At 41.7% G+C, this 21352-nt stretch overlaps 1 protein-coding gene across 5 annotated transcripts in view; it reads left to right on the forward strand.

Moving 5' to 3' along the window:
- Nucleotides 1–21352, forward strand: part of CACNA2D3 (calcium voltage-gated channel auxiliary subunit alpha2delta 3) — a 487740-nt gene that overhangs the window by 352112 nt on the left and 114276 nt on the right. For all 5 annotated transcript variants that reach the window (XR_013391978.1, XM_028719075.2, XM_028719076.2 and 2 more), the window contains 2 exons: nt 1956–2030; nt 18427–18510. Coding sequence is in view for 4 of the 5 variants with exons in the window: in XM_028719075.2 (XP_028574908.1) it covers nt 1956–2030; nt 18427–18510 (159 nt within the window). In the remaining variant the exon portion in view is untranslated. The remainder of the gene's footprint in view (nt 1–1955; nt 2031–18426; nt 18511–21352) is intronic.

Here is a 21352-nt window from a genome sequence, read left to right on the forward strand (position 1 = left end):
GAGCCTTCTGAAGCATCTTCTTGCACTTTTTCCTGGCATGGGATTCTATAAGTGATAGGTGTCTACTTGTGACAGAGAAATCCATCATATTTTACTTTTACCTTTTTACCTTTTACCTATTCCATCACATGTGTCTATTCAGAAGTAAGCCCCAATGAGTTCAGTAGGACTTACTCCCAGATGAGTGTGTATAGGGTAGTGGATTAGGTGAAGTCCAAGTTATACTGCTGGCTCAATAAATAAATAAAAAGGCAACATTTGACAATAGTGGGTTGCCATACTGATCAATATGTGTTTCAGTTTAAAGGGATGGGGCCAATAGAGAGAGGGGTGTGGCTAGAGGAAGAAAAGAAGGGGCCAAGAGACCCACTGTGCCCAGGGACCCCTGGAAGCCATCCCACAGCCACTACTGGCAGCACTAAATGTGTTAGATTGATGTGTATATATCTGTTTATTTCCCCTGAAATACATAAGAGAGTGAGAAAAGATGCATGCATGCCATGAGGCGGATATTGTAGCTCTGTTGTTTCCTGCAGGGATGTGGAACCTCAGGCCCAGGAGCCAAATTCAGTTCTCCAAGCCTCTCTGTCTGGCCCTTCACTTTGTCCCCATGCCACACCTCACCAGCCCCTCTTTGCATCCTCCCTGAGTGTCCTTGAACTCTGGTAATGCTCTTGCTGTCTGGACGGCAGATAGAGCAAGCTGTGGAAATGTGTGTAGAAAAAACCATCCTGAGATCTGTGGATTAAGGGCAGTATACAAATTCAATAATAAAAATAGTAGTAGGACAGTCGTACCTTGGATCCCGAAGGCCTTGCGTGTAAAACGTTTTGGCTCCTGAACACCACCAACCCGGAAGTGAGTGTTCTGGTTTGCGAACATTGTTTGGAACCCGAATGTCCGATGTGACTTCCGCGGCTTCCAATTGGCTACAGGAGCTTCCTGCAGCCAATCGGAAGCTGTGCCTTGGTTCCTGAACATTTTGGAAGTCGAACAGACTTCCTGAACGGATTCTGTTCAACTTCCGAGGTTCCACTGTAGTAGTAGTAGAATTTGCCTTTTATCTTTTGCTTCTAGCCCCGCCCATCATTGTTATGTGACACCCCCAAGAAGGTTGCCCAGAGCTCCCCACCCCTAATATACTGAAGTCCCCACAGCTATAGGGATTTTTTTTTACTACAGTGGTGCCCTGCAAGACGAATGCCTCGCAAGACGAAAAACTCGCTAGACGAAAGGGTTTTCCGTTTTTTGAGTTGTTCCGCAAGACGAATTTCCCTATGGGCTTGCTTCGCAAGACGAAACGTCTTGCGAGTTCTTGCGAGTTTGTTTCCTTTTTCTTAAAGCTGCTAAGCCGTTAATAGCCGCTAAGCCGCTAATAGCCGTGCTTCGCAAGACGAAAAAACCGCAAGACGAAGAGACTCGCGGAACGGATTAATTTCGTCTTGCGAGGCACCACTGTACAGTGGTATCTCAGGTTAAGTACTTAATTCATTCCAGAGGTCCGTTCTTAACCTGAAACTGCTCTTAACCTGAAGCACCACTTTAGCTAATGGGGCCTTCCACTGCTGCCGCGCGATTTCTGTTCTCATCCTGAAGCAAAGTTCTTAACCCGAGATACTATTTCTGGGTTAGCCAAGTCTGTAACCTGAAGCGTATGTAACCTGAAGCGTATGTAACCCGAGGTACCACTGTACATGTTAAAGAAAAGGGACTTCACTTGAATTTGAGCAAAATGCTTTGTTGCTACAGGCTTATAATTGCCAAGTTTGAGGTGCCAAGGCACAATGCACCAGGAAATTTTACTGAAAACCCACTACTGAAATGTATTTCTGTGCAGTTCACATTTTTTAGATGGGTCTTGTGCCAGAGAACTTCCTGATGGTTTGTGTTCCAAAAGTTTACCTGCTCTGTAGGCCCTATTTATTCAGGTTCTTTTCTTTCCTATATCCTTACAGTTAGGTATTCATGGATATGCATTCGCAATCACCAACAATGGATACATTCTGACTCATCCAGAACTCAGGCCTCTGGTAAGATAAAAAATATGTTGACTGATTTTATACATGCCGAGATAGAGATGTTTACATTTTCTTCTTCTTCTTAAGATATACAGAATTAAAGAGCAGAGTGTAATGGTTCACAAGGACGACTACTAAAAAGGCTACTATTTAAACATAAATACTGCAGACATTTTTTCCCCTAGAAGCTCCAATGCAAATAATAACATAAGCCTTTGGGTGATATAGAAATGCACAGGTTGTATGGTGAGAGACCCAAACCCCTGTAAGTGCAAGGCAAAGCCATAAATTGCTGCAATTATGTACACTTACATTAAAGTGGAATTCTCTGTTCCTAAGTAATAGCCCCTATTTGTCATGTTTAAGTGGACTCAAATTTCTAAAACTGTGTGGATATTGTATGCAAGCTCCTTCTCTTCTTTATCTTCGCTTGAAGGATTATTCCCCCAATTACTCTTTTTTTAAAAGGTGAAAATTCATTTCCAATACCCTTTTTGCCTTCTTTTAATTAACCAAAGTCAGAAAGAAGTTTGATGTGTCTGTTATATAAAAGTTTATTGAATGATAGCATAGGCTGTAGCTTCATTTTTTTGGTTTTATAGGAACACTTTAAGAGTTTCATCACCATTGAATCTAACTAAAGGAGTGGCATTAGTGAATTCACTATAATATAATATGGATGCCATTTCTAAGGTAGGCACTTAATGTAATTATCAGAATTCAGCAATATATAAGCAGAAAGCAGCAATATATCTCAGAGGGGTATTTGCATATTTAAAAAAATCAGGATTATTGTACAGAAGGATTGATGGAGTCATAATTGGAGCTTGCACAAACATTTATCCCTCTAACGTTTGGATTAGGCATTACACTTGGTTAATATTTACATTTGAGTGGTTTTGATGAGAAGATGAAATGAAATTGTCAGAACACAACATTTTCCTGGCTGTTCCTCCTTCCACCCTCAAGAAGTTTTGTTTTAAAAAGAGAACAGTGCAAAAAGGCAGTAGAATTACTTTTTTGGTATAAACTGTTTCATTCTAAGTTTAGACAAATTATCCTACCTATAAAAACTGCTTGGTATTTTGGGATGGGAGCAGCAGTGTAAAGCTGGGGGTAGCAGCAGATGTGATGTTAGTCATGCTATTAGCAATTATGTGAATTGCTTCTCAAAGTGAACTGCAGGCATGAGCAGAGCAAATCGGGAGCAGGATCCTGGTGTGGGGTGTCCCTGCTGTGGTCTCAGTTTAGATCAGGCCCCCTGATTGCAATGTGAGGGATGCTCCCTTTTGTTTTAATTGCAAATAGCAGGTGTTGTGACCCCAAATCAGAACTGAAACAGGACACAGTCTGCCTCTTGTGTCTGCCTCCTGTGCCGGGGCCATAGTCACTCCCAGCACCTGCAATTTGCTTTTAGATTTCAAAACACTCATTTGCTAATTGCTTGAATGGAGCCTTCCTTAGTTTATCATTCAGTCTTCTAATGGGGTGGGGCTTTGCTTCAGACTCCCCCCCCCCCCAACATGTAGATGGCGGGGGGGTCAGAACCAGCAAGCATAACCTTGTTCTCTCCTGGTGTGATTACAATCATTCAAGAGAAGAATGGCTGAAACAGTCTTATGCATTTCCTATTTAATTCTCTCTCCCATCCCGCTGCCCTCCCCCATACCAACCCATGAGGTAGATCAGTGTTGTTTCCATTTTAAAAATAGGGAACAAATTCCGGGAGGCAGTGGGTTAGCTGCTGTCAGGGAATCTGTAAAAGGGAATAAGAAACCCAGAATCTCCCAGATCCAACACAGTGGCTGCAATGGATATTGTACAAAGCTAATCTGGAAGTGGTGGGTTGAATCCAGCGCCGCATGTGTGAAGTTGCACTCACATAATGAGATTTCCCCTTATGCATGGAAGGGGCTGCAAGGAAGAGAAGTGTGGTGCTAGCAGAGCAACAGCAGTGGATGCTCTTCAGTTCTTAGATTAGCTGCTGAGTAACTGTCCTTTCCAGCTGGGCACCCTTGGTCAGAACTGTATGCAGAGTGTAAATATTATGTTCAGTCGTATATGTAAACCTTCTTCCGGGGGGGGGGGGGGGAAGGGTACAAGAGACAAACCTGTTTGTGTGCATACATATTGTCTGGTGTGTCCCCCCACCCCTCAGAAACAACAACAACAAATAATTACCATGTACCACTAATATGTGGCCAAGATAGTACACTTAGCTTTGTCATTAGTACAGCTTTAAAAAAAGAGTTTGTGAATAACTCTTTAAAATGTCATTTGGGTAAACAGGATTTCTTACAACCTGTATAGTCTCCTTCCCCACCTTTTCTACATTAACAAGTTATAGAAAATATGGACAAATATCTCACCATGCCTTGTTCTCAGCAGTGAAATTTAAAAGAAAAACTCCTGGAGAGTTTAATTCTAGTTTATTATTGCTAGGTGGAACACACACACACTCAGCAAATGTTGTTGTTTCACTTAAATATAGTTTTCTGTGAGCATTCAGCTTTTGTTCAACTCTATATATTCCTTTGTAGATATAGGTGATGCTTTGTAATGTATTATAGGAAAATCCACACTCTTTGAAACCAGTTTTGCACTTTAAGAGCATTATAAGAAGAATGTTCTTTTCTGGTTGGACTAGATCAAGATGAATTCTTTAGGAAGTAAATCAAAGTCCTCAGAAAGCTTTGCTAATAACATTGTTAGATGCTATTTAATTTCTGCATACGTAGGAACAAAATGTCAAAAGAGACCATTTATAATATTCATGGATTCTTTTAGAAACCTCTTGTCCTCCCCAGTTTCCTAGAACTCCCACATCCTATTTTACTGACATTATTTGATGTACTGAACAAAGTCACACGAGCTGTTTAGAGTGGTCCTAAAGTCTTTCATATCTCCCTCAATGAGCATTACATAGATGGCTGTGAGCCTATTGTGCCCATCCACCAAAAAAAACCACCACAAAAAATGGATTTCCGCTCATAAAACTGGATTTCCCCTTCTGCTCCCCCTGCAGGCCCTTGTATGCTCTGTTATGGGAGACCCTTTGGAGCAGATTTTGGGGGCTATTGGGAGCTCCACGAGAGGGAGAGGGAGAGGAGAGAGAGAGAGAGAGAGAAGAAAGGAAGGGCAACCCTGTGGTATTCAGGGAAGTCCACTCATGTGACATTAGATTTCATCCTATGTGTTTACTAGATCCCATTTTCTTTCATGCCCTGTTTCTATAATGATTCAAAAGGACACGAAAGGATTCATTTGTTTAAATATGTATATGCTGCAGGAATACGTATCTCATTCAAAAAGAGCATTTGAACTAAAGCCTTGTGTGGACCATTAGTAAACATATAAACTCCTTTATGTGCAGCACCCCCCTTATTTTGCTCAGCGGTACATACCTTTCTGTTCCATTTAAATCAATTGGTATCCTGTTTCTGCAAGGAATCTATGACCACACAAAATGCACATACTTATTGTAGAACAGGGAGCCAGGAGGATATGCGTTGATATTCCATTTAGTTACGCTCCTAGATAAAGGACTGTGTAAAGACTGTGAGATCTGTTCAGTTAGTATTCAAAACAAGTTCCTGGGCTTTCAGAATCCTTTAATCCAGTTGGTAGATCTCAGGATTCTAGTACAAAGTAGGTTGTGCAAGGCAGATCTCTTCCTGCATGGCTCTGTGAAACTTAAAAGTAACACAAGGGCCCTTACCTTGTCTTCTTCCTCTCTTTAATTATGGGCTCCATAAACTAGATCTCATGCATTCCTTGTTTAAGAGGAAAATGTGGAATGAATTCCAGCAACAATAAATGATACAAGACAGATTGGCAAATGATGTAATGTTCCTTCCTTGTTTTTGTTCATGACAGCAGTTTTTTTAATGGGAAAAGTGGATGTTTCCCTTCCTCACATCACTGCACATCTCTGGCTCATTACCATACACAATCATTCCAATGGTAAGTGCACAGATAAATAAAACTGTGAGGCCAGGGAGCTCACGACATTATATGCATTCCGTGGGTTTTTAGGGTCCTGGTTTTTATTTTTATTTTAATCTGGATCCTTCAGGATGGTTTCATATCAGCACAGCAATAGAAGGAACTTAAAAGCCATCTCCATTTTCTCATTTATTTGAAGGATATGAACATATATCCTGATTAGCTTGTGTATGCTGTGCAGGTCAGAGGTGCTTGTGGGATGAAGAGCAACTTAATTGCAATGAACTCAAATGATAAACTAATAACCAGTAGTAACTAATGATAGAAAATTCCCATTTAATGTTTTATTTATTTTTAGTGGTGCAGTGATTACTGGAATGGTTTGTTACGGTGGGAAAATTGTAAATGTGAATGGGCCAGAAGTCATTATGTGTATGAAGGAAATTTGCTCTCAGATCATATAAGTTATTGGGACTATGAAGATTTTTAAAAATGATGTGTTAGCCATGCAATAGGAGGAGGTATTGTGAAATGCATTCCCCTTTGGAGGGGACTAGAAAAACTGGCTAACATGTGTAGTAAGTGTATTATACAAAAAGTCAAGTTAAAGCTCTCTAACAATTCTTCATTTCAGCCATATTTTGATGGATATGTTTGCTGACTTGAACTTTATAACTGAATCATCTTGTTGAGACTCTGTTCCCTGCCAGGTTTACACAAATTAGAAAGGGGGGACCTGCAACCTTGCATAGGTTGTTGGACTACAACTCCCATCATTCGTGCCACTCGGGGCTGATAGGAGTTGGAGTCTAACAGCAATCTGGAGGGTTCAGCATTCCTGACATCAATAACACATTGAATTGTGATCATTGCCAATTAATTTGACATTCTCTTGATCAAGTCTTCAAGAAGAAAGCTAGTGTTGACCTTCAGAGGAGTGCAGTAAGTTTAAATTAGCCACAGAATCTTTCAAACCCTATGAATAAACAAAGGTGAGTGCAGCTCAAATCATCTGAGCAGCTTTCCTTATAGATACTTGTGCTGGTGATGAACTATGTAAGACCAGACATTAGATGGCAGCATAGCACTGCCATGTATAATCAACCATTGACATAGCCTTCACTGGAATCTGAGCAGGCAGAGCCATTATTCAAAACACACACACACACACACACACACACACACACACACACACATACACACACACATATATGCATGTTTTGAATATGTTGTGTTTATGTAAAAAGTGAAAGTTAAGACTTGTATTGAATGTGTTTCTCTTTACTGCAAAACAGTATTATTAAAATGCAGAAACAAAGCCCCACTGGCATAAAATCATATATGGCAACAAGGAAACAGAAACTCTATATGTTTCACTTTCTGCTACATTTGAAAGCTCTGTTTGGCTGCAGTATGGAAATATTAACAGGAAATGTTTCCACGGTCCAAAGAAGCAGCCTTGAAAAAATGCATATACTTAAAACGAACAGAGATATATATATCTCTTCCACAACGGGAAAGCTAGTAGGCGTCAGAGAGACAAAAAAGGAAAAACACCAGCCACAATTCAAAACACAATAGTAATGACTCCTCTTGTATTACAGATTAGAATATATAGTAATACTGTGTAATACAGAGCACAGGAAACATCCTCAAATTAATTCCATTTGTTCTCATCGTGTGTCTTAAAAACATAAAATTCTGATCTTAATACAGTGGTGCCCCGCAAGACGAATGCCTTGCAAGACGAAAAACTCGCTAGACAAAAGGGTTTTCCGTTTTTTGAGTCGTTCCGCAAGACGAATTTCCCTATGGGCTTGCTTTGCAAGACGAAACGTCTTGTTTCCTTTTTCTTAAAGCCGCTAAGCCGTTAATAGCCGCTAAGCCGTTAATAGCCGCTAAGCCCTTAATAGCCGCTAAGCCGCTAATAGCCGCTAAGCCGCTAATAGCCGTGCTTTGCAAGACGAAAAAACCGCAAGACGAAGAGACTCGCGGAACGGATTAATTTCGTCTTGCGAGGCACCACTGTACATATCTATCTATATATATATCTGTACATATCTATCTATCATCTATCTATCTATCTATATCTATCTATATATATTATTTGTAAAAAAAAATACATTCTTAGGTGTGTGCGCACACACACACACACACACACACAGACTGTGTTTTGTTACCCTACATCATGATATAGTATCATTCACAGAGACATTCTCACATGCTGAATGTCAGCTGGGCTGCTGAGTCCAGCCACTTCAATCAGTAACTTAGTTTTTCTTTTTAGTGAGTGAAAGTCACTCAGTCACTTCATTTACACCTCTAAAATTGTCGAGACTCTTCCTAAAACTTTGAAGAGCATTGGCATCCCCTAGTTCCTCTCCCCCAAGTGATGAAAAAGAAATTGGGCTGAATGAAGGCTTATAAGGGAGTAACTGCTCTGAGAGACCCAATCAATTTAGAATTTGGGCAGAGTAATCCCAGTTTGTGCTGCTCACTATGGTTACGAGGTGTCCTCCTGACAGGCCTCACCAGCAGTGGGCTGCACCACTGCAGAGGCCCTTGCCAAAGGTGGTGTTTCAAGCAGCAGTAACCAGCAGTAGGTCCTCGGAGTGATTTGGGGGAGAGGTCAGAGCTAGGCTGGCAATGGATCAAAGCAAACACAGTTCCTGGAGAGGAGTCTAATTTTGGACCCCTGAGCTGCAGCAGCCTGAAACTGGCAGAGCAAAATAGGTACAGCATCTCTTCCCTCACCTTCTGCCTTAGCCAGCAGGAGCCAACACCAATGAATCTGCCACTGCACACCCTTGCCCCTGTTAGAACTGCACCCTTAAAAGTCTACACTATTTGAGCTTTCAGTGTGAGCACATATACACTCAGATTTTCAGTGGTTTTCACAAGCTACCTGGGAAGCTGTCCTGTGGACCAGCAGTGGTGTTCTGTGCTTGGACCATCCAAAGTTCCTCATCAAGAAATGATCTGCCTTGTTCTCATCCATAGGAACCTTCTAACCATTCTTTAACATTTGTTCCATGTAAAGTGCCTTGTTGTGGTAGATGATGTTGTGGCAATGATGCCAGCTCTATAGCCAAGTTTGTGTACACGATCTTTCCCCCTTGGTTATAGATGTTTCAGCCACCATGTATCAGCATGGACATTGCAAGTGGGACAAAATTAAGCCCATACTGTATAAATAACATTGGAAGTGTTTTAAATTAAAATGCCAACTATATTCAGGATATTTCTCCTCATACTGTCAAAATTTCTCAATGGACTGAGAAATAAATCCAGCTGAAACAAATGGGACTTAATTCAGATGCATTCTGATCCAAATAGTCTGCTAGTATAAATCAGAGGCAATTAAAAGTTTACCGCCTCTGAATATGGAATTTTGGCTCTCATAACTATTGAAATCAGTGCGCCTTTTCAGTAAAATCTGGTTTCAGTTGAGGTGTAAGTTTCTCAGTTTGCTTATTGGAGTTATACAGCTTTAAACTTATTTCTGTGGGACTATTCGCTCTAATAAAGTTTAATAGCATGTGTAAATGCTTCCAGTTCTGAGTCGTAGCCAATTTCACATTGATACTGCATTAAGACGTTGGTCTTGAAAAAGCATGTGATCCGCTACTTTCGGGTTGAGGGACCTGTCGCCTTCCCAGTACGGCTAGTAAAATGGTTCCAAATGGAACAGAATAGTAAATATGAGCATACTCCAATGTTTGATCAAATACGATTTGAGAGACAATAAAATATGAACCTTCCTTGGAATGTGTTAAATGTAATCTTGTTGTATAGGATAGATCTCAGTATTGTGCTATTACAGACACTCCATCTGTGCAAGCATTTCAGCTTGCCAGGTACAATGACCAGCCCTCTCTTCCCCTACACACTGCTCTGAGGGTTCTCCTGACCCCTCCAGACCCAATTTTGGTTATGCAGCGGAAGAGAGGGAAGCCATTTTGCATAAGTGGAAGCCCTTGCGCAGGCGAAAACGGCTCCAAGAGTATATTTGTAAGAAAGTTGTTCCACAAGAGTGTAGCAAGGAAAATTCACCAGTCATTCTTTGGAAATCATTTGAACTTGCTTCCGAGTAAATATGATTATTTGTTGAGAGTTTAGGATTTTGAACTATTTCTGTAAACTGCTTGAAGTTTTGCTAAAATCAAGTCGTATATAAATGTTAACTCCGATCCGTGACTCCAGTACTATTATTGTCCAAGAGCAAAATGGTGTGTGTTCTCCCTGCCTACTTAAATGTATCAAAGGTCTTGGGGATAATAAAGTAACACATTTCAGTTTAATAATTTCAGTTTGCCAGGGCGATGCAGGGGGGGGGGGAGGATACTCCCTGGTCCTGAACAGGATAACTGTTCCCCTGAAAGACCAGGTGCGCAGCCTGGGAGTCATTTTGGACTCACAGCTGTCGATTCTGTGTCCAGGGCAGCTGTATATCAGCTCCATCTAGTTTGCAGGCTGAGACCCTACCTGCCCACAGACTGTCTCACCCAAGTGCACGCCCTGGTTATCTCCTGCTTGGACTACTGCAATGCACTCTACGTGGGGCTGCCTTTGAAAGTGACTCGGAAACTACAACTAATCTTGAATGCGGCAGCTAGACTGGTGACTGAGAGTGGCCATCGGGACCATATAACACTGGCCCTAAAAGATCTTCACTGGCTGCCAGTACGTTTCTGAGCACAATTCAAAGTGTTGGTGCTGATCTTCAAAGCCCTATAACTGATGGAGTGTCTCCACCCCCATCACTCAGCCTGGACACGAGGTCCTCCTCCAAGGGTCTTCTGCTGGTTCTCTCACTGCGAGAAGCAAAGTAACAGGGAACCAGGCAGAGGGCCTTCTCAGTAGTGACGCCCTCCCTTCAGATGTCAAAGAGATAATTTTAGAAGACATCTGAAGGCAGCCATGTATTGGGAGGTTTTTAACGCTTGATGTTTTTACAGTGGTGTCCCGCAAGACGAAAAACCCGCTAGACGAAAGGGTTTTCCGTTTTTGAGTTGCTTCGCAAGAATATTTTCCCTATGGGCTTGCTTCGCAAGACGAAAACGTCTTGCGAGTCTTGCGAATTTTTCCCGCTCCCCCCCTTTTTCTAAGCCGCTAAGCCTTTAATAGCCGCTAAGCCGCTAAACCGCTAATAGCGCTAAGCCGCTAATAGGGTTGCTTCGCAAGACAAAAAAACCGCTAGACGAAGAGACTCACGGAACGGATTATTTTCGTCTTGCGAGGCACCACTGTATTACCGTATGTTTTTAGATATGCTTTAAGCCACCCAAGGTGGCTGGGGAAACCCAGCCAGATGGGTGGGGTATAAATAATGATAAATGTTATTTGTTATTATTTTACAGCAGGCTGTTGAACTTTCATTTTCTGAAAAGAACCTCATCAGCTGTTGTACTTTGTTTTGTTTATAGGCACCAATGCTGGATTGAGAAACATCATGGATTAGAAGCAATTTAATTTAGGAATGTAATGTTAGCATTATGTTATCAAACCATAAGCCAGAAAAAGACATTGAGAATGTACCACGGGGTTTTATCCCCCCCCCCAATAAATGGTATTTTAAAAAATTGAAATAGAGATTCAAACCACACACCAGGTTTTCCATGCGTTGTTAAGAGCTTCTATAATAGATCATACAAAGACAAGAGGAAAATAGCCCCCTGCTGCCACTTGCCTCCAGAATCTGGCGTATACTCTCTTTTCCATTGACATTGGTGCCCACATATGCTAAGAACACTGACTCCTGGTCAGCACCCTCTTTCATCAAAACATTTCATGATGCCCACCAACCTTCGCACCTGCATGCCAAAACCCTGTGATTTCAATGAGCAAATCTGCCACTAGGAGCACTCTAACCCAGAAGCATATAATTGATGAAAGGATATCAGCTCATCGCCATAGATAGCTTCTTACTTTTTCAAACATTAGGCCCACTTACTCCATGTTAGCACTGCATACAGGCCATCAGCACCAGTATTTTATCTCTTTTAACAATATGTATTTTCCATCAAGGAAGATCTCCATATTAACAGTTTAGCCAGGCCAGGTATCATTTGCACTGAGCTCTCTGCATTTGCCCTGCATGAAAACAATCATGCAGTTTGCTTCTAGTTCCACTCCTCTTCGATCGCCTATTCTTACGACCACAAGCATGTGACAGTTTAACTCGGCTGTTTCTTTGCAGGCACAGTCGGCCACGTGATCTCACACTTATTTCTAGTCACGTAGGATAGCTCAGTGCAAATGAAACTTTCCTTACAGCCAAACTGCAACTCATGTACATAATAAGAACACAAATTCCCAGCATTAGTTCAGATATGATGACAGTGTTGGTTTCATTTTTGTAGTAACCCTATATTCTACAAAATCCTATTTGTTCTTCTTTCAAAAGGAAGTTAACATGAAAAATATTCACAAAATCATAACTGCCCTTATACAATTGTTTTCATCATTCGCTTTGGTAAAGGAAGTTGTGTGTATATATAGATAAAAACCTTCCCCTAAATACGATGGCAGTTATGTACCCAAAGCAAGTTGCTGAGTTTATGTTACCGGTAAATGTTAACAGCCACAATGCATTGTATGTAGCAAAAAAGACTCGGTGTATTTAAAGATTGCTAAACCAGTATTAAGGCTTTCATAGCTGTAAATTCTGGGAAAATTTGTTTCTTCTAATATAGAAAAACAGAGAAATCCAAGTCTCAGAGGAAACATTAATGCCCCACTTAAACGGTGTTAGCCTTTCATAAGCAGCAAATCTCATTTCTCTCTGGGGAGTCCTGCCTGAAAACTAAGATAACCTACACTTACCCTTGCTTTTTCAGAGACTCCATAAAACTCTACAGCTGTAGCTGACAGTGGAATATTTAAATGATTTGAACAGTGTAAATGCCTTGTGTTCATTTAAATAACTGAAGAGTTCAATTACTTGAATGTCAACAATTATTCCTGTCGGAGTTTACATGTTAAAAAAGAAAGAGCATCTGAATCCCTGTGAGGGCATTAAATTGCTATCTAATTAGCAATCCTAAATTACATATATTAAAAAGATAATTAACAGTTTGAATGCCTTGCTGGAAAAACCAGTTGCACATACAAATGAAATGCAAGAAATTTGGTAGTAATATACTTGCAGTTTACTTTGCTTCTTTACTTTCAACTTTGACGTTAGGTAGAAACAACCTCACCAAGTTTTAAGTCTGGTAATGTTGAAATGATGGCAGATGGTTTAAATTATTTCCACTCTAAGGAGATATAATTATAAGCAGCTGTCAGTTTTACATAATCCTGAATGATAAGGTCTTAAGAATGCAAATTAAATCCTAAATTAAGAGGGTTTGCCGTGGAAAGAATCAAGTACACGTCACACTACTAATCTGCTTGTATGTGGTTGATCTGATCTGAAGGTATTGTTTACCCAGGCTTTATAGGTACATAAAGATCTGTGCACTATTTTCTCTGTCATTAATTTAGACCAGGGGTAGCCAGTGTGGTACCCTCCAAATTTTATTTAGCTCCTATCATCCCTGGTTATGCTGGCTGAGGCTGATGGGCATTGGAGTCCAATGGTAGCTGGATGGCACCATGTTGTCTACCCCTTATTTTGATCAATACTTCTTAAAGCCTTGTAGTAAGGAAGCCCCTTTTAGTCATGCTTGATCCATTTGGCTCTCCAGAAATACAAAACAGAGGGCAGATTCTCTATTTCATATGACAAAATTACCACAAGGCATTTTACCACAAGATCCAAGTGCTTCAGGCTATTCCATACAGCTGCCTTTTCATGTTGTGAAAGTAGTATTTACTACGTGGGGGGGGGGGTGACTTTTGAAAAACAGCACGTTCCAGCTGTTCTGAAGAGTGACTTTATCTCCTCAGAAGTAGCATGAGAGGATGGCTAAGGTAAAAATACAGATACCTCAGCTATATAATCTGTCTATAGCAAAGGTTCTCAGCTCAGAAAGAATGGGGCTTTGAGGGCCTTTAGACTCCAGGCTTGTGGGATCTGCTCTGTTTTTAGTTAGTTTTTTTACTAGAACCCCAGGATCCACCAACGAGAGTCAGAACAGTAATGGGGGTACCAGCATATTCTTAGAATTAAATAACAGAGTGCCTCTGAGCATATCCTCATAGTCCTGTCACACACAAAATCCTACCCCAACAAACTTTATCTCAGCTGCCTAATTTAGAAGGGTGTCGTTGTTATTGTTATTATCAGTGTTGCTGCTGACAGTCAGAATCCTTGCTGATATGCTGTAAATCAGTCTGAGATCTAGTGGAAGCTGATCTATCTTCTGTCTAGCCAGTGCATTCTGATCTACCTTCTGCTTCAGAGTTCTCCAAAGTTGAAAATATCTATGGGAGAGGTGGGGGAAGTTCCAATAGCTCCCATTATCAGTTGCATTGATGGATTCCTTGCAATAGCTTGCATTGTTAGGATTAGGTAGGTTTGATGAATTAGGACAAAGACTTGCCAGAGGAGGCATTAGTCAGCTTCTTTTCATACATTCATATTTTCATGCGCTCCTGCATTGCAGGTGGTTGAACTAGATTACTCTCGGGGTCCCTTCCAACTCTAGAATTCTATGATTCTGTGGTACCAACAGCTGTTTATATCACTTTGAGAACCAGAGGTTTAGATGTGTTCTGTGTTGTTTGTAACATAAGCGTGTACTGGGGGGTGGGGGGGCGGCGGATGAGAAATCAAAATTTTCTCATACGTTACATTGCCAGGGGGTTCTTTCAGGGCTGTACATCTTTATTTGCTTCCCTTTTTCCCCCTGTGTGAAAGCTGAGGTTTATTCCCCCACCCACTGCCCCTCCTTTTATGTGACATAGTTAAGGGTTGGGTTTTTTTTCATTGCATTATGGGTTGGAAATTTTACTGCATGGCAGATTGTTACTGCCAGCTGGCATGGACATCCAATCCAAAATAACTGGTCTTCATTGCCAACCATAATCTAAGAATTTCTGGATTAAAATCTTAAATTATAGCTTTGGTCTGCAGCTCTTTCTTTGGAAAGGGAGGGAAAAGGTTAGCTCTTATTCTCTTATAAGAAAGCAAAGAAAGTCACACTTTTGTTTAATCTTAATCTTGGGAGTTTGCTTTTACAAGGACCCTTTTATGAGTGAACACATTTCAAATGCTTTACAAATTCAGGGCCCAGCAGGGCTCAGTAAAGGATCATGCTCAGCTACAAAATAAATGCAGCTCACATGATACTAGGATTGCAGGAAACCAGGGTTTTTTTAAAGCAAATTAAATAAAAAAAGATTAAAAGCCTGCCAGTGGAGATTTAAACCGAGCGCCCGTGCTGCTCCCAGACACATCCCCGGGGGAGAGTTGTACGTATGCCAACTTAATTCTTCCTCTGGGAATTTAACTCCGATAAATGGAGCAGAGAGGTAGTTTTGCAACTCCAAAGGCTGAAGCCTAACTTCCATTCTAATAATGAAACCCAACACTGGGTGGGGTTCCCTAGGCTAGACTTGTCACGTGATATTTCTGCCTTACCTTGTTAAGTGCTCACTCGCTAAGAAGGTATGTTGTCTAGAGCCAAGGATATTAGCAAACTGGATTTGCATGTTGCTTTTAAAATGTTATTCTCCCCCTCCCCATCTCCCTATTACATGCTTGAGTCATTTGGATATATGAACTAAACAAATTCCTTATCCCACCGGCAACACCTGGCAGTGTTGCGTGCCCTTTTTAACTTCTGCTTCTTCCACCGATGCAGAGGAACACGATCCAGCAGAGGTTCTTGCTGCAGGAAGATGGGGGAAACCTTCCCACTGTAGCCCGCTCTCTTCAGGAAGGGTTCCCAACTCTCTGGGGAAGCTTTCCAAAAAGAGGGGGGAAATGGTGAAAAACCCCTCTCCTTTCCCCGCAATGGGATTAGTCTGTGAGTGAAGTTTGAAGCAGAAGCAGAGCACTGCTGAAATCAAACCACAGGCCTATCACGTCCAACATCCTATGTCTCTCACTGTGGCCAAGCCGATGACTTTGGGAAGTCAACGATCAGGACATGCAGGCAATAATAGCCCTCTCCCACGGCTGTTCCCCAGCGCCTGGACATCAACTATCTGGATTCACGCCAATCTGTTTTATTTATATTAACTTGATTTACACCCTGCATTACTTATAACAACTTGAGTAAATCATCAGAGCAACAATGCAAGATAAAAGAAAGAGAAAAACTGAGATAGAAATAATTACAAAAGCATGTTAACAATAAGAAAAGCAATATTAACGTTTCGGCAACGTGCCAGATTAAACCTGTAACTGTACCCAAAAGCCTTCCAAACAAGGAAGCCTTCCAAAACAAGGCGTTTCAGTGCTTTCCCATGTTTGTTATGGGTTTCATACATGTTCCATCAGGCTGGTACTGCTATAAGCATGCCAATGCTGTCAGCTTCCTCCCTTGGGCAGCTCATAGTGGCTGCTAGAAAGGGGGCAAGGAGGAGGGGAGGCTGCCACCACTGAGGCCCAGCCCCACGTCCCGTGAGGGGCAGACAGAGGAAGAACGGGGGAGCGGATCACAAGGAGTCTTGATTTTTTTATTTTAAAAAATGTTTTGTGCGTCTGCATTTAATCTTGCTCCTTTCTAAAATGTATTTATTTGTATGTGTTTTTCTTTTTGTAAATCTACCAAAGAATAAAACAAAATCTCAGGACAGTGGAGGGTGTGTAGTGGTGGAGGAAATGCTTGGGGGGGGGGGAGATGACAAAAAATGGGGGGGGGGGGTCGAGGAGGGTCAGTTGTGGGAGGGAGGGAGAAATGTCCCTATTTTCATCTGAGGAATGTTGGAGGGTATGTAATACCTCAAGAGGATTAGAGTGAGATTGAGAGGACAATCCAAGTTTTCCTTATGCCAGGCTGTGGAAGAGGGTCGGATTGAGTGGAGGTCTCCCTCTGCTTAGCTCTGCTGTCTGAGCAGGCCTGCTGCCTGCTGCCAAATATGAGGGTAGGCAAGAGTATTGGTTATACCAATGTCGGCAGAGCATTCACTGCTGTTGGGTGAAGGCCTCAAGCCTGATTCAAACCCAGTCACTATGCTAGCCTGGAGCTTGTGAAGGAGCAGGTCTGAATTGTTTTTCCCCCTCTTCCACTGCAGCGGAGCTGTAGGTGCAGTAAATAATTCTGCCACTCTGCAGAACCCTGCTGGTGTGGAGGCTGTATTTTGCCCTAAATGTGGAAATGTTCTGAAACATGCTGGCCAAAATAAAAATGTTCAGAAGATGCTACAATCCTCAGAAATTTAGCCCTCTCTCACGTCTGTGTGAATAAAGGTAAAAATGTTTATAGATTGCCACACTGAGATTACAGAATCCATCGTGCAGTGCAGCTGTGAACAAAGCGTGTGTGCTTAAAAGAATTTAACACCTTTTCCTGAAGCAAACAATTCCTCAGAGTAATGCTGGCAGAATTTGTATAGGCAGTTAGATTTTTGGCAGAATTCATAGCTTGGTGCCAGAAAAGAGTTTTTCAGATGGATGTCTTTCTGTGGATTTTGTACAGCCTTAGTTTTAACACTGAGTAATACAGAATAACTAACTGTGTGCACTTGAGATGTACTCGTAACAGAATGCATTGATTTATTTTCTTGGGTGAGCTCACAACATTTCATTGTAGGTATTAGCTTTAACCCATAACAAGGTGTTTCTTCAGGGTCTCTCGGTTGTGATGTGCAGCAGGGGGCAGGATTTTCCTACGTTACAGGAACGCCAGTGTCAAAGCCATTTGTCATCATGTGATGCTTATTTTAAAATGTGAGATTTACAGTGTTACCGTATTAGTGATAAAAACAAATAGCATGTCTCTATTAGCGTGCTTCTTGTGTTCTCCCACCCATCTGCCCCCATGAAAGGGCTGATAAACTACAGTATCAGCAGATATTAACACCAAACTTCCTAGAAATAGGGCCTTATCTTGTTTAAAGAGAAATATGTAAACGTTTTGTTGATAACACTTTAGGAAATATCACTTCCTGCATGGCTGCAAGAACTATTTCAGGATGTATTTTATAAACTTTGAGAGTACTACTTGCATACTTTCCATATGGTGTAGTAGCTGGTAGTCTAATGTATCTGTGGTGCTCATACAAAGCAATTTTCTTTTATTAGGTGTCCAAGTTTATTTGTCCCCAATTCCTTGGTGTCAAGGGTACACTGACAATTGCTGTGCTTACAGTCTGTGAAAAGGGCACGTTCTGATGAAAGGAAATCCATTCTGGAGCCCCAAAGAGTTGTGTTAAAACAAAACATTTGTTTGTGTAAAGCTGTGTGTGCTTACCTCGGGGTTAACCAAAGACATTGCTGAAACCACCCATTGCATCTAAACACCTCTCTAGCATAAAAGCTGAACTTGAGGTTGTAAAGAAATGGCTCATCATTTTGTCCAATGTCTTTTTCTAAAAAAACAAAACCACATTTTTTTTTAAACTCTAGTATGAAGAAGTAAAAAAGCGAAGGAAGCCCAACTATAGCAGCGTCGACCTTTCCGAGGTGGAGTGGGAAGACAGGGATGATGTGGTGAGTGATTTGTTCTGTCAGAGCTTGTCAGAAAGGCCATTGCATTCACTAATATACCACTTTCAAGTGTTAAGCAGCAAGAAGAAAAGAGAAGCGAAAGATAATGGTCCATGTTCTTCCCCTTCTCCATTCAAATTTTATATTTTTTCTTCTCGTTTTGACTTTCTCGCTCTCCTTCCGCTTCGTACATACGTATCCCCATGTATAGATGTACCAAGGATATATTGCCATTTGCCCTGCGCAACATCTTGCATTCCATTGGTTACCATGGAAGGTACCAAGATCAGGCCATGTTGGGTGGTGGTCCAGGAAAGCCACCCAAGGCTGTGTGTATAAATCCCTATACTGCTTTGGTTCATTTGGTTCATTTAGTCTGCTGCTCAGTGACGGGGGGGGGGGGGGGGGAGGGCAGAGAATAGAAGAGAGCCCAGTGTTATATGGAGCTTGGGTGGGATTCAACTATTGTGCCCCACTAGTGGAAAGCCAGTTGATATACCAGCTGCAGTAGGAAGGGACAGCAAGGTTTCAGGAAGCCAGAATCTGTATGTCATGTGGAGAGGATTGGCATAATATATAATTCTAGGGAGACTCATATTCAAACCCATGCTCAGGCCTACTCTCTCAGCCTAATGCTTCTCATAGCTGTATAGGTCAAATGAAACAAACACACTTGGCCACCTTGCGAAGCCTGAAAGGTGAAAAACCAGGGTATAAATATTGCAATAAATAAATAAATAACCCGAATGTGCTTAGTGGAAAGATGGGAAATAAAGGTGATAAATAATCACAGGATGGATGATACATATAGCTATAAGGATTGGCAGAGAGAGACTAGTCCTGTTACAAGCTCCACCAGCCATAGAGCTTGGTAAGATGAATGAGGAGGAGGTGCCAAACCCCACCATCTCCATAGGGGCAGAATTTTAAACCTTTGAAAGCCAGAAGTCACCTCTGGATCCTGCCGAGTAAATAACATTTAGATGTTAGATTACACAACAAGAACAAATCCTGTGCCAAATTTTGCCAGGCTGCTCTATATCTCTGAAGAAGTTTCCCTGTTGCTTATGAAGCAATTTAAAATGCCAGAAACCAACCAATATTTTAAAAAGAACCACATTTTTGGTCTCTGTCCAAACCCCAGAATCCAGAACTGCAGGATCATGTTAGTGTTGTCCATCTAACACCTTCTTTTAGGTATGTGCTAATCTTTTCAGTTAAGTTCTTTCTGTTCCAAGATCATGCTCCTCCCTTGTCCGTATCTCTGTTGTCCAGTCAGTTTGCATCTCCCTTCTGTGTCATTCTTTATTTACATGTCAATTCCTTGAGCTGTACTGTATCAAAAGTTTTCCTTATGTCCATGGCTTAACCTTTGCCTGGTCTTTCTGTTACTTCCACCATAAATCTGATTTGTTAGGCATGATTCGTTTTGTGCAAATCCATGCTGACTGTCCTTAATTAAATCATAACTTTCCAGGTGTTCTCCTTTCGGTTCCTGTTATTGAGCTTTTCCCATAATGTCTGCGCCGACTAAAGTCATGCCTGCATGTCTGCATTTTCATAGATATTTCCTAGCACTCTTCTCAAATATCAGCAGTACATTAGCATCCCCTATATCCTTCCAAAACCCACTCATTTTGGAGAGGTTTTGAATATATCAACGGAAGGTTCCCATATTTACAGTGTCACGTCTTTCTGAAATCTGGGATTCATCACGTATGTCTGCCTCTGGAGCATTATCAGCATTCAGATATAGGCATTTCTTATCCTTTTTCTCCAACTCAAGTTTATGTTTTCCTTCTCCCTTGCAAAATATATGTCTGATTCTGTCAGCCCACCCCTACTCAGTTTATAAATAATGAAATATTTCATGGGTTTAACAGTGCCAGTCTTCCTGTGTTTTGCTGATTAAATCAGCTCATCTTTTCTGAGACTTTTCCCCTCTTCCCTTCAGCTCTTGTGATTTCTGCTCCTAAACATTTCCACTAGATTTTGTGGTGTTTCCTACATTCTTTTCTGCATTTTCAACCTGAACTTGGGCTTAATTCATTTCAAAATGAGATTTGCAAGTGAAATTCCCCACTTGTGCAATTCAAATCAAAATACCCAGATTCTGCAATTGCTGAAGTCCATTGAACATCTCACCAGAGACTCAGAGACTTCTGTTTAATCTGTTCATTAGCACTTACTGGAGAGCATATGCACTATCAAGCTTTCTAGAAGAAGGGAAAAGACTGACCGCCTTTCAAATTGAAACCGCGATATGCATGTTGTCCTTAGACTAGTTTGCAGAGGTCGAGGGAGGGGCCTGCTGTTATAATGCTGCTCTCATCAAGAAAGGGACCAAGGGTAGTAGGAAACAGTTAGTACACCTCAGATCCTGTTGTCTCCGTGGTTGGAGCTGGAGCTGGAGTGGGGAGATTTATTTTTCTTATTCCCTGCCAGTCAATAGAATATTTGAGAGTGTGGTTGCTGACTCAGTACATCAATCCACTATCTTGATTCAAAATGGTATCCAGCTGTTGCTGCTATAGCAGTGGCAGCAAAACCACACCAACACAATATCTTGGGTTGACTCTGGGCACAAACATGTCCAGTGTCAGCTTCTAATTCCTTGGACATCTGCTGGGGCCGGCGTTTTGTTTGGGACCACATCCTCATCTCAGCATTACTGTGACTTCAGCCACCACTCTGGCCAGTGGCATCAGGTATAGAGGGCAGAGGGGCTTCAGCTCCCCCAATATTTTTTGGGCAGGGGGCAGTGCCCCCCCAATAACGAGGGAGCCAGCACTGGTGCCCTCCGTGCGCCCCAGCCTCCACCCAGCAGCCCAGGAGCCAGGCTGCA

Source organism: Podarcis muralis, chromosome 2, assembly GCF_964188315.1.
Source record: "Podarcis muralis chromosome 2, rPodMur119.hap1.1, whole genome shotgun sequence".
Taxonomy (NCBI): Eukaryota; Metazoa; Chordata; class Lepidosauria; order Squamata; family Lacertidae; genus Podarcis; species Podarcis muralis.